Source organism: Orycteropus afer, unplaced genomic scaffold (genome assembly GCF_000298275.1).
Source record: "Orycteropus afer afer isolate SDZICR_OR568_19922 unplaced genomic scaffold, OryAfe1.0 scaffold00165, whole genome shotgun sequence".
Taxonomy (NCBI): Eukaryota; Metazoa; Chordata; class Mammalia; order Tubulidentata; family Orycteropodidae; genus Orycteropus; species Orycteropus afer.
Genome location: NW_006921752.1, coordinates 5,159,903 through 5,172,445, shown reverse-complemented (window position 1 = coordinate 5,172,445; position 12,543 = coordinate 5,159,903). Strand labels below are relative to the sequence as shown.

At 51.2% G+C, this 12,543-nt stretch overlaps 1 protein-coding gene across 1 annotated transcript; it reads right to left on the bottom strand.

Annotated features, from left to right (window-relative positions):
- Positions 1-19: 19 nt before the first annotated feature.
- On the bottom strand, positions 20-12,095 carry F2 (coagulation factor II, thrombin). Its single transcript, XM_007946554.1, has 14 exons — positions 12,017-12,095; positions 11,518-11,681; positions 10,780-10,804; positions 10,507-10,557; positions 8,769-8,874; positions 8,524-8,660; positions 6,079-6,393; positions 5,661-5,789; positions 5,447-5,573; positions 4,492-4,659; positions 3,778-3,951; positions 3,350-3,531; positions 318-388; positions 20-163 (listed from the first exon to the last, which is right to left on the bottom strand). The coding sequence occupies exons 1-14, from the start codon at positions 12,093-12,095 to the stop codon at positions 20-22; spliced, it is 1,872 nt and encodes a 623-aa protein (XP_007944745.1).
- Between the last annotated feature and the right edge of the window lie 448 nt (positions 12,096-12,543).

Here is a 12,543-nt window from a genome sequence, read left to right as displayed (position 1 = left end):
ACAGAATGTGGGTGGCCCCCTAACTTCCAAACCGATCAATGACTTTCTGTATCCACTTCTTCAGGCGGAAGACATGTGTGTAGAAGCCATATTTCCCATCCCGGTCGCAGCCTTCGCCCCATGAGACGATGCCCATTTGATACCAGCGGTTGTTAAAAGAGCTCTGTGAAAGAAAGATGGGATTTCCAATAGAGTCAGATCCAAGGTAGTCTTCATATTACCCTGCCAGGAAGCTGTTTCTGAAAAGAAGTCCCTTCCCAACTCCCCTCCCCCAAAAAGTACCTACCCAGCAGGTCCTGGTCTATAGAAAAGCTTACCTTCATGACAAAGGGTCCCCCACTGTCACCTTCACAAGCATCCCCTCTTCGCCCCTCCTCAGGCTTGAAACCTTGGGCGGGAACAGAAGTGTTCAGGGGCACAGCTCACATGCTAGCTGCTCCCCTTCAAAGAGGCGTAGCTGGTGAGTGTGAGTGGAAGGGATGAGGCTTGAGAATTGGTGGCCTAGGGGTGGCACTTCTCAGGAGATACTTTTGTTTTTTTTGAGGGGGATACTTAAGACTTTTGGAACCCTCTTAATGTTTCACATAATCCAAAAATAAAAACAAGAATGAAGGGGAAGAAAAACTGAATATAAACAAATGAACCTAAATGTATTTTTAATAACCCTAGGGAACCAACGCAAGTACTTTTTTCAAACTAGTTGGATTTTGTACCCTCACGCTTAAAAGCAAAAACAACTGTAAAGAAACATTGAACTCTGGCTAGTAGAATTGTTTTTTATAGTAGTATGGGTGAGCAATTCTGGAACTCACTGATCAGTATATTTCTATTCTTAAATATATATGGATAGTGAGAGTTAGATTTCTGGTTCTTAAGGAAGTAAGGGAGAAGTTAAAATTAGCCTTGTGCTATAGGATTGGAATTGGAGATTTCAGTATGAATTCATGATTTTTAATAGACGATGGACAGATGGACAGAGGAAAAGAAAAACAGACACAGATGTAGGTATATGTGTAGCATACATACTTCCCAGTTGTGTCTGCTGAGAGCACTTAGAAGCTATGATACCCCAGTAGCAGTGTGCATGCCTAGCATCCAAACCTTAGTTTCTGAACACCATTCTCCACTAGAAGTGTTCCTTGAAGAAATGGCTGATTGTAAGACTGCAGTTAGGACAGCAGGGTGAAAATGGAACATCCTGCTGTGACGAAAATTAAGAAAGTACACAAAGTCTATGGGGACATCCCCAAAGTTACAGAAGCCAGCTGGAAGTGACTCCCACTGGCCAAATCTTTATCACTTGAACGTCAAAATAATAATACAAATAAATACTACATCCTTTACAATAAAATAAGCGTGACTCCACACTGACAGAAAAAAAGTGATAAAAATGCCAACTAATAAACACAGAAGGCTTGGAACATCGCTGTTAGGCAGCCACCATGGCTGAGAGAGTGCTCTGACAAGAGACAGGATGCACAGCATCAACATGTCCCCTCACAAGATATTTATTAATTACAAAAGGGAAGACAGAATGTCACCGTCAGAAACCTGGCAGACACCACCTTCACCTAATGGTCAGCGTTAATACCCCCAGTAATGGGACAAGCCGGCATCACAGGCCTGCTGATAGGATGCACCGAGAAAGATACAACATCACTCTGCCTAAATCTAATTGTGAAGAAACAGACAAACCCAAACTGAGGGCCAGTCTTCAAAATAATTGGCCTCTCCTCTTCAAAATGCCAAGGTCATAGTAGACAAAGAAAAGACTGACAACAAAATGGGCTACATGATCCTGGACTGGATCCTGGTGAGAAACACTTTTTTTCCTTTGTTATAAAAGATATTAGTGGAACAATTAGCAAAACGTGAGTAAGGTCTACAGTTTAGATCATAGTATTATATCATTAATTTCCTGAGTTTAATAATTGTACTGTGGTTATGTAAGAGAGCATCCTTAGTTTTTATGGAAATACATACTCAACTATTCAGGGCTAAAAACACATAAGCACAATTTACTCTCAAACAGTATATGTGTGTAAACACATGTATGTACATGTAGATACATACATGTATTATATAAATAAACACACAAGGAGCCTTGGTGGTGCAATGGTTAAGCACCCAGCTGCTAACTTAAAGGCTGGGGGTTCCACAGGAAATGATCTGCTTCTGCAAAGATTCCAGCCTAGAAAACCCTAGGGGGCAGCTCTTTTCTGTCACGTGGGGTCATTATGAGTCAGAGTTGACTCAATGGCACCCAGAAACATACACACACACATACATACATACTATATGTATGTATACACACACACACAGATGTACATACATACAAAGACAGAGAAATGGGATCTAGATGAAAGTATACAGAAATCCTTTACAATGATTCTGTAAGTTACATTAATCACATTAAATAAATAATGTAATTAATACATAAATAACATTATTTACATTAAAAAGTTTCTTTTTAATTTATTCACCTGTCCTAAACTCTCTGATAACTCCCCATCTCACTCCAAATAAAAGCCTAAGTGCTTCAAGGCCCTAAGTGAGATGTCCATCGTCTGCCCACGTCCTCTGCCACCCACCTCTCTCTCCTCATCTGCTGCTGCCTCTCCTGTCTTTACTGCACTCCAGCCACACTGGCCTCCCTGCTAGTCTTCAGACGCACCTCACACGCTCCCACCTCAGGGCCTTGCCCCTGCTCCACCTGCAGTGCACGTCCTCCAGATGCGTCTGGCTCACTCCCTCACTCCTTCCAGTCTCTGTTCACACCTGTCCTTTTCCAAAAGGCCTTCTGGGACCACCCTGGCTCCTGTCCTGCCCTCTCCCTTACTCTGCTTCACTTGACTCATAGCAACTATCTGGGCCTCAACGAACAGAGCTGTTGATTAACGTTCCCTCCTAAGAAGGAAGCTCTCTGAGGACAAAGACAGTCTGATGGGTCCCTGTTGTATATTCAAGTCTAGAATAGTGCCTGCGACATAGTAAGCATTCAGTAAATATCTGCTGAATGAGTGAATGGCTTTTACTTTCATCCCCACCCTCATGGCCTCCTTCTGCCTTCTGAGCTCACATATATTAAATACTTTATCAGTGGCTAGCACCGTGCCAAACACTTTATATATGGTACCTCATTGAACCCTCACGCAATCTTCTGGGATAAAGATTTATCTCCATTTTACAGAGAAGGAAATTGAGCTTCAAAGAGGTTAAGCAACTTGCCTAAAGCCATATGGTTTATAAGTGACCAGAGCCAGGACTTGAACCCAGGTCTGTGCTCTTACAATGCCTCAGTGCCTCTACCCCTGCATCCTTCCTGCCGAGCTACTCCCAGGGAACTTGCCAGCACAGAACATGTTGTCCGTGATGCGGATGCGCGTGGAGGCCTTGCAGACCGGCCTCTCCACAATGGGCAGGTTTACCACCTGCAGGACACTGGGTTGCACTTCGCCAACGTTAGACATCCACGTCTCCTTCAGGTTGCCCCAGCCGGTCACCCGCCCTTTGTATCCAGCCTGGAGCAATCTTTGGGGAAGGGAGAAGAACCTAGTGAGACCCAGCCCCTCCAGGAGCCTCCTGGCCACACGACCATCCCTTAGAGACCCGGATCCAAAACACCAAGGCAGGAACAACGAACTCTAGGGTTTACTTCCCCATCCATTTAACCAAGAAACTGAGGTCAGAAAAGGGAAGAAACTTGTGCAGACTGCAGAGTAGCAGAATCAGTCCCAGAACTCAGCCCCAGGGTTAATGGCCCTCTGGCCACCCCACCTGGCCGCCGTCTCCCTGTCAGGCAGGCACACGGGGTGAATGTAGTCGCTGAAGGTGATGGGCTTCTTGAGCTTTAGCAGGGCAATGTCCCGGTCCAGGTTCTCCTTCCAGTTATACCTGGGGTGGATGTAGATCTTCTCCAGCATGGAGATCTTCTCAATGTTCCGCTCATACCTGCAGAGAGCCCAAAAGAGAAATGGGGCAGCAGTAGCCCACCCAGCGAGGGGCAGCTGGCTCCCTGAGGAAGGAAACTACCTGCCCTCAGGGTCTGGGAGTCAGGGTGACCAGTGGGTCACTGATGAGAGGAAAAGACTGTCTCCTGCCTCCCTGATGCCAAAGGTCTCCTTGGCGGCTTCTTTCTGGGCCTGAAGCTGCACAGGGCTTTGGGGTCAGAGAGCTCAGGCAGACAGGGGCAAGGCACAAGCTGCACGTCCTGGGCCAACCACCCTGCATTCTGACACTTCCACCAAAGCCACGTCCTGGTGTCTGGAGGGAAACCAGGGGCAGGCCAGGGCTTCACTCTCAGCAAAGTCTTCATTTCTGTCCCAGCTCCAAGCCTCAGTCAGGACGTGGCTAAATGGCCTTCCCAGCAGTGACTGCTAGGATGTCATAGCACAGGGGATGTACAGACATAGCCCAGGGCCACCAGAACACTTCGCCATCACTTTGGAGAGCTCAACCCTTGCCAGACACCCAGGGGCCCTGGTTCTGTACCTGGTGCGGGAGTGCTTGCCAATGCGCACCAGAAGGTCATTCTCAGTGAAGTTCTTGTCCCAGGGTGGGTACAGCAGGCAGTGGGCTGCAGTGAGGACCCAGCGGTCACTGAGAAGGCTGGCCCCACACAGTAGCTCCTGGGGGCTCTTCCGGAAAAGCATCACCTGCCTGGGAGGAGGAGGAGTAAGCTTTAAGAGCTGGGGGCTGCCCTCCACCAACACTTGAAGAAGAAAGTCTCAGGTTTAAGAATTAACTGTGAGACCTACATGCAGAGCACCTACACCAGGGAGATGCACCCCTTAGAGCAATCAGCCATGAGACATCAGAGGGGCAGCATTCACACAGAGGGAAAGCTGGACAGACAGGAAGGCACAGATAAGAGGGGCCCAGGGAGGGGGCAGTCACACAGAGGAGAGTTTTTATGGTTGGAGATTGTAACCGGGGTTGTGAAATCAGATGTGCACGAACTGTTGAATGCAAAACAAATCTGCTTGGTAAATCTGCACCCAAAGCACAATTAAAAAAAAAAAAAAATTAACTGGGTTAGTTAGATGGGACCCCAGTCAACTAAGCCTGACTGCCCTTGACAACGGGAGCCTCTGTGTGATGCTGACGGCTGCCTGCTGCTTTTGCACCCCGTCCCCAGCTCCTTCCAATCCAGAGTCTGCACAGCTCAGCACAACTCTGGAGTCAGAAGAAGTGGATTCAAGTTCTGACTGAAACACAGCAGTGTAACTAAGAAAGTAAGTGCGCTGAGCCTCAGCTGCGCCATCTGCAGGATGAGAGAAGAAATACACCCAATCTCACAGGGTTGCCTGGAGGATTGGATGCTGGGCTCTTGGTCTCTGTGAAGCTGGACCTGCGAGGGAAGAGGCCTTTGCAAGGGCTGCAGGCAGTGAGGGGGTCGGCAGCACGCCCCAACAGAGTGTATGGGAGGCGAGGGCCCGCGACGCACCACGGCGCGATGCCTTGCTCGGCGTCCCGACCCTCCACGATGCGCCCCTGTATGTAGGAATCTAGCAGCTCCTTTTCCGTCTTGTCTATCAGCGACTTCTTCTCGAACAGAGGCCGCAGTCCACAGTCTGCAAAGCAAGCGGGCCGTGAGGGGCGGAGAGGCCGCCAGCCTCGCAACACCGCGGCCCGGCGCCCGCCGACCGCCGCCTCCTCACCTGCCTCCCCGGAGCCGAAGGTCTTCTCGTTGAAAAAGGGTTGGTAATCCTCGGTGGTGGTGCGCCCTTGGATAGTCGCGGATGGGTCCTCGCTCAGCCCGTCTCCCGCCTCCTCTTCCACAGGCTCGTCTACAGGGACCCAGGCACCAGCTGGGACTGGGCTGGGCCATTCCTCTCCCAACCCCCAGATCTCCCAAAGTCCCCTGCTGGCTTTGGGGGCCATATGGTGTAGAGGTTAAGACCGCAGGCGCACCTCAGTTTCTAGGTAACTGAACCTTCAGTTTACTCATCTGTAAAATGGGCACAAAGCCTTCCCCACTCCATTACCGTAGTAACTCTTAAACAAGGGGAAGCGGCTTGCTCTTATTCCCTCTGGGCTTTGTCCTTTGCATCTCAGGACGCAGGCCCTGATACTCACCGCAGTACTGGAGGTCGCAGTACTCAAAGCCACCAGGCCTCTCGTCCACATAACACCAGACACCCTCCTCATCCCCATCAGGATTCCGGCAGAAGTTCTCCACCAGCGGCACCTCGGGCCTGAAGTCCTGGTCCTTGCTCAGGGCCTTGGCCTGCGAGCTGGCCCAGGCCAGGCAGGGGGAGCCATATGTGGTCACGGCCAAGCGACCCTGGTACTGCCTGCCACGATCAGGCTCACACAGCTCCAGTGGGGGTGAGACCTTCCCCTTGGAGCCTCCAGTGCGTGGGGTCAGCTGCACAGTGAACCCCCCCTGGCCTGGTGGGAGAGGAGGAAAGGGAGACAGGTGGGTGGGACCCCAGGTGGAACCAGGCAGAAAAGGACTTGAATCCCTGCCTTGCTGCCTCTTCCTGTATGACCCCAGGTAACTTAACCTCTCTGAGCTTCAGTTTGTTTGGTTATAAAAGGGCTTACTAATGAATGATCTGGAAGGAAGTTTGGGCAATCTACTTCCGTAGTGATACCACCTCGGAAACCCAAGGAGGGGTCGCTACGAGTCAGGTCCGATTCAATGGCAAACAACAACAACAACAACAAATGAACGATCTGCTCCCGCAAAGATTACAGCCAACTGTCTGTGGGGGAGTTCTGCTCTGTCACATGGGCTCATTGTGAGCCAAAAGCAACTCAATGGCACCTAACCACAGCAATGCCATCCCTGGGTGGTGCCAGTGGTGGAAAGGCTCAGCTGCTATCAAAAGATTAAGTCCCCGTCCACCCAGCGGTGCCTGGGAAGAAAGGCCTGGTGACCCCCTTCTGAAAAATCATCCTTTGGAAACCCTGTGGAGCCCAGTTCTCTCCGACACACACGGAGTTGCCCTGAGTCAAAGTCAACTCCAAGGCAACTTGTTTGGCAATGCTGTCCTTGTAGGGCTGTTGAGAAGATTAAACAGAATATACCGCACAAGCATTACAGTGTCTGATGACAGAACGTGAATAGCCAGAACAGAAACCAGGTTTCCCCTCCTGGGCTGTCTGAAATCCACTGGTAGTGACTGCCTGGAGCGCTGGGTTAAGAAGGAGTCTATGTTTATAAAGAGGCACAGGAGAGGGATTGCTGGGATTGACTGAGGATGTCTACATGGGCATTGGGCAATCTACTTCCACAGTGATACCTACTGCCATAGTGGAAACCCAAGGAGGGGTGGCTACGAATCGGACTCAACTTGACGGCAGTGAGTTTGGTTTTTCGTTTTGCAGCATACCTATTGTTTCATGTGTCAACGGCTTGGTGAATGGTAGCCATTTTTGTTACTATATTGACTAACGTGTTATAAGACCATTCTCAGGGTCAAGGCCAATAGGGATGCATGAAGGGCAAATGACATGCCAACACGCATGGGCTAGAGTGAGTGACCAGCACAAATTCTTTGTCCCCTGTCTGGGCCCCTGTGATTTTACAGGCAAAGGCGGGTGTACTTCTCCATCTCTTGACAGTGGCCTTGATCACTGACTTTTTCTGGCCAGTGGAATGTGGGCCAAACTGACTGTGCCGGTTCTGAGTCCGGGCCTGGAGAGACACCATGAGAGGAGCTGCTCTCTGGTACTTGCTGCGCTTCAGCCTCAGCCCTGTACTGAACACATGTGGAGCAGACCTGGGCCCAATCTGCAGCAAGGAGCTGAGCTCAACAGGCAGCTGAGCCATCGAGGCAGACCCAGCCTCCACCAGTCCAGCTCACAGCCCCATGAGCGAGGGCAGCTGACATCAGTCGAGGTGCCCAGCCGACCTTCAGACACATGAGAAACAAACACTTATCGCTGAACACCCCTGAGATTTTAAGCTGCTTATTTGCAGCATTGTTATGGCCATAGTTGACTGATTCCAGCTCCGGTTGCTGTCGAGGCAATGCTCATCACACGTGGTGACCACATGGTTGTGTCACTAGAGAACTGTGCTCCACAGAGTTTTGAATGGCTGATTTTCTTGGGGGAGTAGATCACTAGGTTTTTCTTTTAAGATGCTCCTGGGAAGACTCAAACCTCTAACCCCCTGGGGACTGAGCTAACGGATACACCACAGGAAACAAGAATGCTGGAATCACACAGATCTGAAATGAACGAGTCTTCCTCTGTGGTGCTCAGAAAAGAGCAGGTGGAGTGAGATGGTTTCGGAGGGCTTCCTAAAGGAAAAGATCCATGGGCAGGAAGACAGCATGTGTGCAAGGAGCCTAAACTGGATCATGAGGAAGCTAAGGCTGAGGAGGGCAAGGGGAAGATGGGAAGTCAACTTCCTCAGCTCTCCCAGCTTCACTGATCAGCAGGCCTAAGTATGTTTTAGATGACTAACCCCTCCTAAGGTAGCTGGGATCCTAGATCCCATCCCTGGTTGCCAGGCCCAACAGAGATGCCTCAGCTTTGGCCGTGGACCGCCTAACTGCCTCTGCTCACCACACACAGGAATGCTGCACTCTTCCCTCCGCGTCGTGGGGTCTGTAGTGTAGCACCATGGCCCTGTGGTGCTGCCATCTGGGTTGCGGCAAAAATTTTCCCTCAGGTCGGCCTCAGGGTGGGTGGTGGAGTTGATTCTGGAACAGGAAAACGTTCAACTTGGAGTCCCAGCAGGAAGCCCTGCTCCAAGTCTCCCCTTGCTCCCTGTTCTTGGCCCACTGGTTCTGGGCATGCCCATCACTCACTCAGGCTTATGTGGGTAACGACTCCTCCAGAGCTGGCACTCGGTGCCTGACCGGGTGAAGCTCACATTTCCGCGGTAGTTCTTGCCCAGACCCTCAGCACAGTTCCCTGCAAAGGCCCAGCCCAGGTTAGCATCAGGATCTGAGCGTTTGTCTCCCCTCTCCCAGCGCAGCTCTGTCTGTCTACCCCCTCCATGCTCTCTCAGGCCCACATGCTTGACCAGCACTGACTAAGCACCTCCAGTGAACCCAGAAGTTCTCCCATCAGTTAACAAGAGTCACCAAGTAGTCAGTGAACATCTGCCAGGTGCCAGGCACTGTGCCAGGTACTAAGGACACAGTGGTAAATAAGAGTCACAGTCAACGTTTCCGTATCTTTAAATGCACTGGCGCCTCATATCCAAGAGGATGAAAAAGTGAACCAGGTCCTTCTATGACCTGGCCCTGGTCTATTTCTCCTGGTATCTTGGCTCCTAACTCCTGTGCACACCAGGCTCACTCATACCTCAGGGCCTTTGTACGTGGTGTATTCTATGCCTGGAATGCAGAGCTCATCAGTGCCTCCCGTAAGGGCAGGTAAACTCCACTGCCTCTGGGAGCTCTCCCTGATTCTGCCAGTAAACCGAAGCTCCTCCTGTGTTCTCTTGGCACCTTGAACAGAGCTTTTCTAGCAGTCACCTTGATTCTTTCTTATGAGGTGTGTGGGAGCTCTCCTTGGGTAACTGTTAACCAGAAGGCTGGTGGTTCAAACCCACCAGCCACTCCTCAGAAGGAAGGTTGGGCAATCTACTTCCGTAGAGATACTGCCTCAGAAACCCAAGGAAGGGTCACTATGAGTCATATCCAACTCAGTGGCAGCGAGTTTGGTTGTTTTAATTACTTAATTAATTAATTAGTATGAGGTGTACGCTCCTTGAAGGCAAAGACTGTATCTCATTCTTTTGGCATCTCCAGCACTCAACACAGTTTCTCGCACATAGCAGGGTATGTGCCAAGGTAAATATTTGTTGAATGAGCTTTTATAACACATGAAAGCATGGTCAGTGATTAAAGAGTTGGTGCGGTGGGGCCCATGTCATTTTACAGGTATATTCAAAATGCTGTGAAGGTGGAGGAGGGAGGCTCCCTGAAGGCATGTGAATTAGCCCTAGGAGGACAGGGAGGTTTTCAATAGAAAGTGATGAGTGCTCCAGGAGAAGGTGACAGTGTGAGCTAGGACCACAAAGGAGAAACAACATGACATGATAGGCACACGGGTTGAGAAGCGCTGGCTGGGGGTTTGGGTTCATGTGGGTGAAGGTGAGGCCAGAAGGGAAGGCTAAGGCCAGAACGTGAAAAGCTCGCCAGAATTTCTGTGGGCAGTGGGGAGCCCCTACAGGGTTTGGAGAGTGAGTGTGACAGCAGAGGAGCTGGGCTCTGGAGACAGTAGGTAAGACGGGTGAGCCGAGACTCAGGTCATGCAAATGAAAATGAAGCCTTAAGCATTAATTCATCATTCATTCATTCATTCATTTGCTCCTCCATTAAACATCTTCCTGACCACTGGACATACAGCCAGGGGCTGGAGATGCAGAGACACGGACGTGGGACGCAGAGCACATGGACAAAAAAGAAGGCATCTAGTATTGACATCAGTACACGACGCTGCCGCCGCTGGGCCACATCCTGTAACAACCCCCCCCCCGGCTCGGGCTTCTCTCTCTTGGGTCTGCTTCCCACCCCCTTGGCCACGGTCCCTCACCTTCTAGACATTCGACGAGTTTTTCTCGAGGCTTCATCACCGTCCCACAAGCTATAAAAGATCGAGAAATACTTTGGGGATCAGAGTAGGGCCAGGACTGGAGTAAAAAGGGTAGGTGGGGTGATGCTCAAAAACAGAAAAATGGACAGACGGGTGAATGAAAAGAAGGAAGGAAGGAAAGAGGGGTGAGTGGATGGGTGGATATTGATGTTGTGAGGCATTGTCTAGCTGGAGTCCCAGGGGGTCCGGGAGCAAACTCTTCTCAGTGCTCACCTGTGTACTTGGCCCAGAACACATCCTGAAAAACAAAGACTGCAGTGAGGATAAGCTAGGGGCCTTTGATTTACTTCTCTTTGCCTCTCGTAAACTTCTGTTTCCTATTGCTTTCCCTTCCCTTCCCTCAGTCATGTAGAGCCAGGCTCTGCAGAAGTTTAGGATGGAGCCTCCTCTTTTTGTTTCCAAAAGCCCAAGCCCATTAAGAAGAAGGGGATTTGAGAAGAGCGGTGTCCGCATCCCTTACCATGTCTTAAAAGGCGTCCCCTGGGCCGGGGAAGGTGAGAGGAGAGTGAGGCATGAGTCTTTTGCAGTAGGCCCTGACAGACACCCCCCCCCAGGAAGGAAAAGGCCCCCAGAGTTCCAGAAACACTGAAGCCTAAAGCCCAGGGCTCCTGGCCTCACCAGAGTCCCATCACCCAAGGGTGGCAGGGGAAGGCTGAAACTGAGGTCACAGGGGTCAGGCAAGGGACTGCGGAGATCCCAATGCAGACCCAGGAGGCCTCTGGATGTCAGGGAGCCTCACCAGACCCTGGAACCTCAGCATAGCCTGGGGATAGGGACCTCCAAGGACAGCTGAGGTTGATCACCTTGCCAGCCTGTAAAATGGGCTCAGAGTTGAAGGTAGCCTGGCAACAGTTAATGAGTTGTGATATTCCCCTCCCCATTCATTCATGGTCCTAGAGGTAGTCCCATTCCAGGGCACCTGGCCCTCCCTCTGAGTAGCCTTGTCCTCACCGTGTCGGTGGGCGACTCCAGGGCCTCGAAGGCCTCCTCATAGCTGCACTGCTCCTCCACGCACTCTCGCTCCAGGTTCCCCTTGCGCCACTCCTCCAGGAAGCCGCTGTTGGCACGGCGGACCCGCTGGAGCAGCGACAGTGCTTGCTGAGGGGCCAGGAACACTGCGGTAGGAGAGTCATGGGACAGCAGCCTCAGGGAACCAGGCTCCTTAGCCATCATGGGGCCGCCATGTTGGCTTCCAGGAGGGAGTGCCTGGGATGGCAGCAGAACCCGGGAGTCCATCAGCTCCCCTCTTTTCATTGGCCACCCCAGCCCACTTCCAATACTGCAAGAGAACGGCCACCAGAATCCTCTAGCCCTGAGGCTGCTTCCCTAAGCTGGATACCCTGGGCTGAGAGCCCCCTGGGAACTGGCCCTGTGTTCTCTGTCAAGCCAGGAGACCCCAACCATGGCCTTACAGCCTTACAGCCTGTCCCAGCTTCCAAGACCCCCTTACCATGCTGGCTGTGCACAAGGCTGAAGAGGGTAGCCAGGGCCAGGCAGCCAGGCAGCCGCGGGCCTCGGACGTGCGCCATAGTGTGTCAGCTCTAGGGACTCTGAAGGGCTGTCCTGACCCCTCTGGGTTAATGTTGAACTAGCATGAAGAAATCAGCTGAGAGGGAGAGGTTATCAGGTCAGGGCTGTGGGGACAAGCAGATAGATAATCTGCTATCCACCCCCGCCATCTGATGGAATGGGTCCTCCTGGGACCAAAAATGGACGGTCTGGGTGGGGAGTCACAAAGGAAAGGTCAATAAGCACCACCCCCACCGCCTCTCTCCCTCAGGCGTGAGGTGAACTTTGGCCAAGTAGGGTCTCAGGATCTTACTGAGGCTCCTTCCAGCCCTAACACATGGTGATAATTGCTTTCATCTCTATGTGCCTTAGTTTTCTTATCTGTGAAATGGAAATAGTAATAGACCTTGGTGTGAGTAAAACCCAAAAACTCTTAAACTCACTGTTGTTGTGTTGGACCCAACTCAT

Coding starts and splice junctions, on each gene's coding strand:
- F2 (XM_007946554.1), bottom strand. CDS start 12,095: ATGGCGCACGTCCGAGGCCCGCGGCTGCCTGGCTGCCTGGCCCTGGCT. Junction 10,805..11,517: donor TGGAGTCGCCCACCGACACG/GTGAGGACAAGG, acceptor TTTGTTTTTCAG/GATGTGTTCTGGGCCAAGTA. Junction 8,661..8,768: donor CGTTACCCACATAAGCCTGA/GTGAGTGATGGG, acceptor TTCCTGTTCCAG/AATCAACTCCACCACCCACC.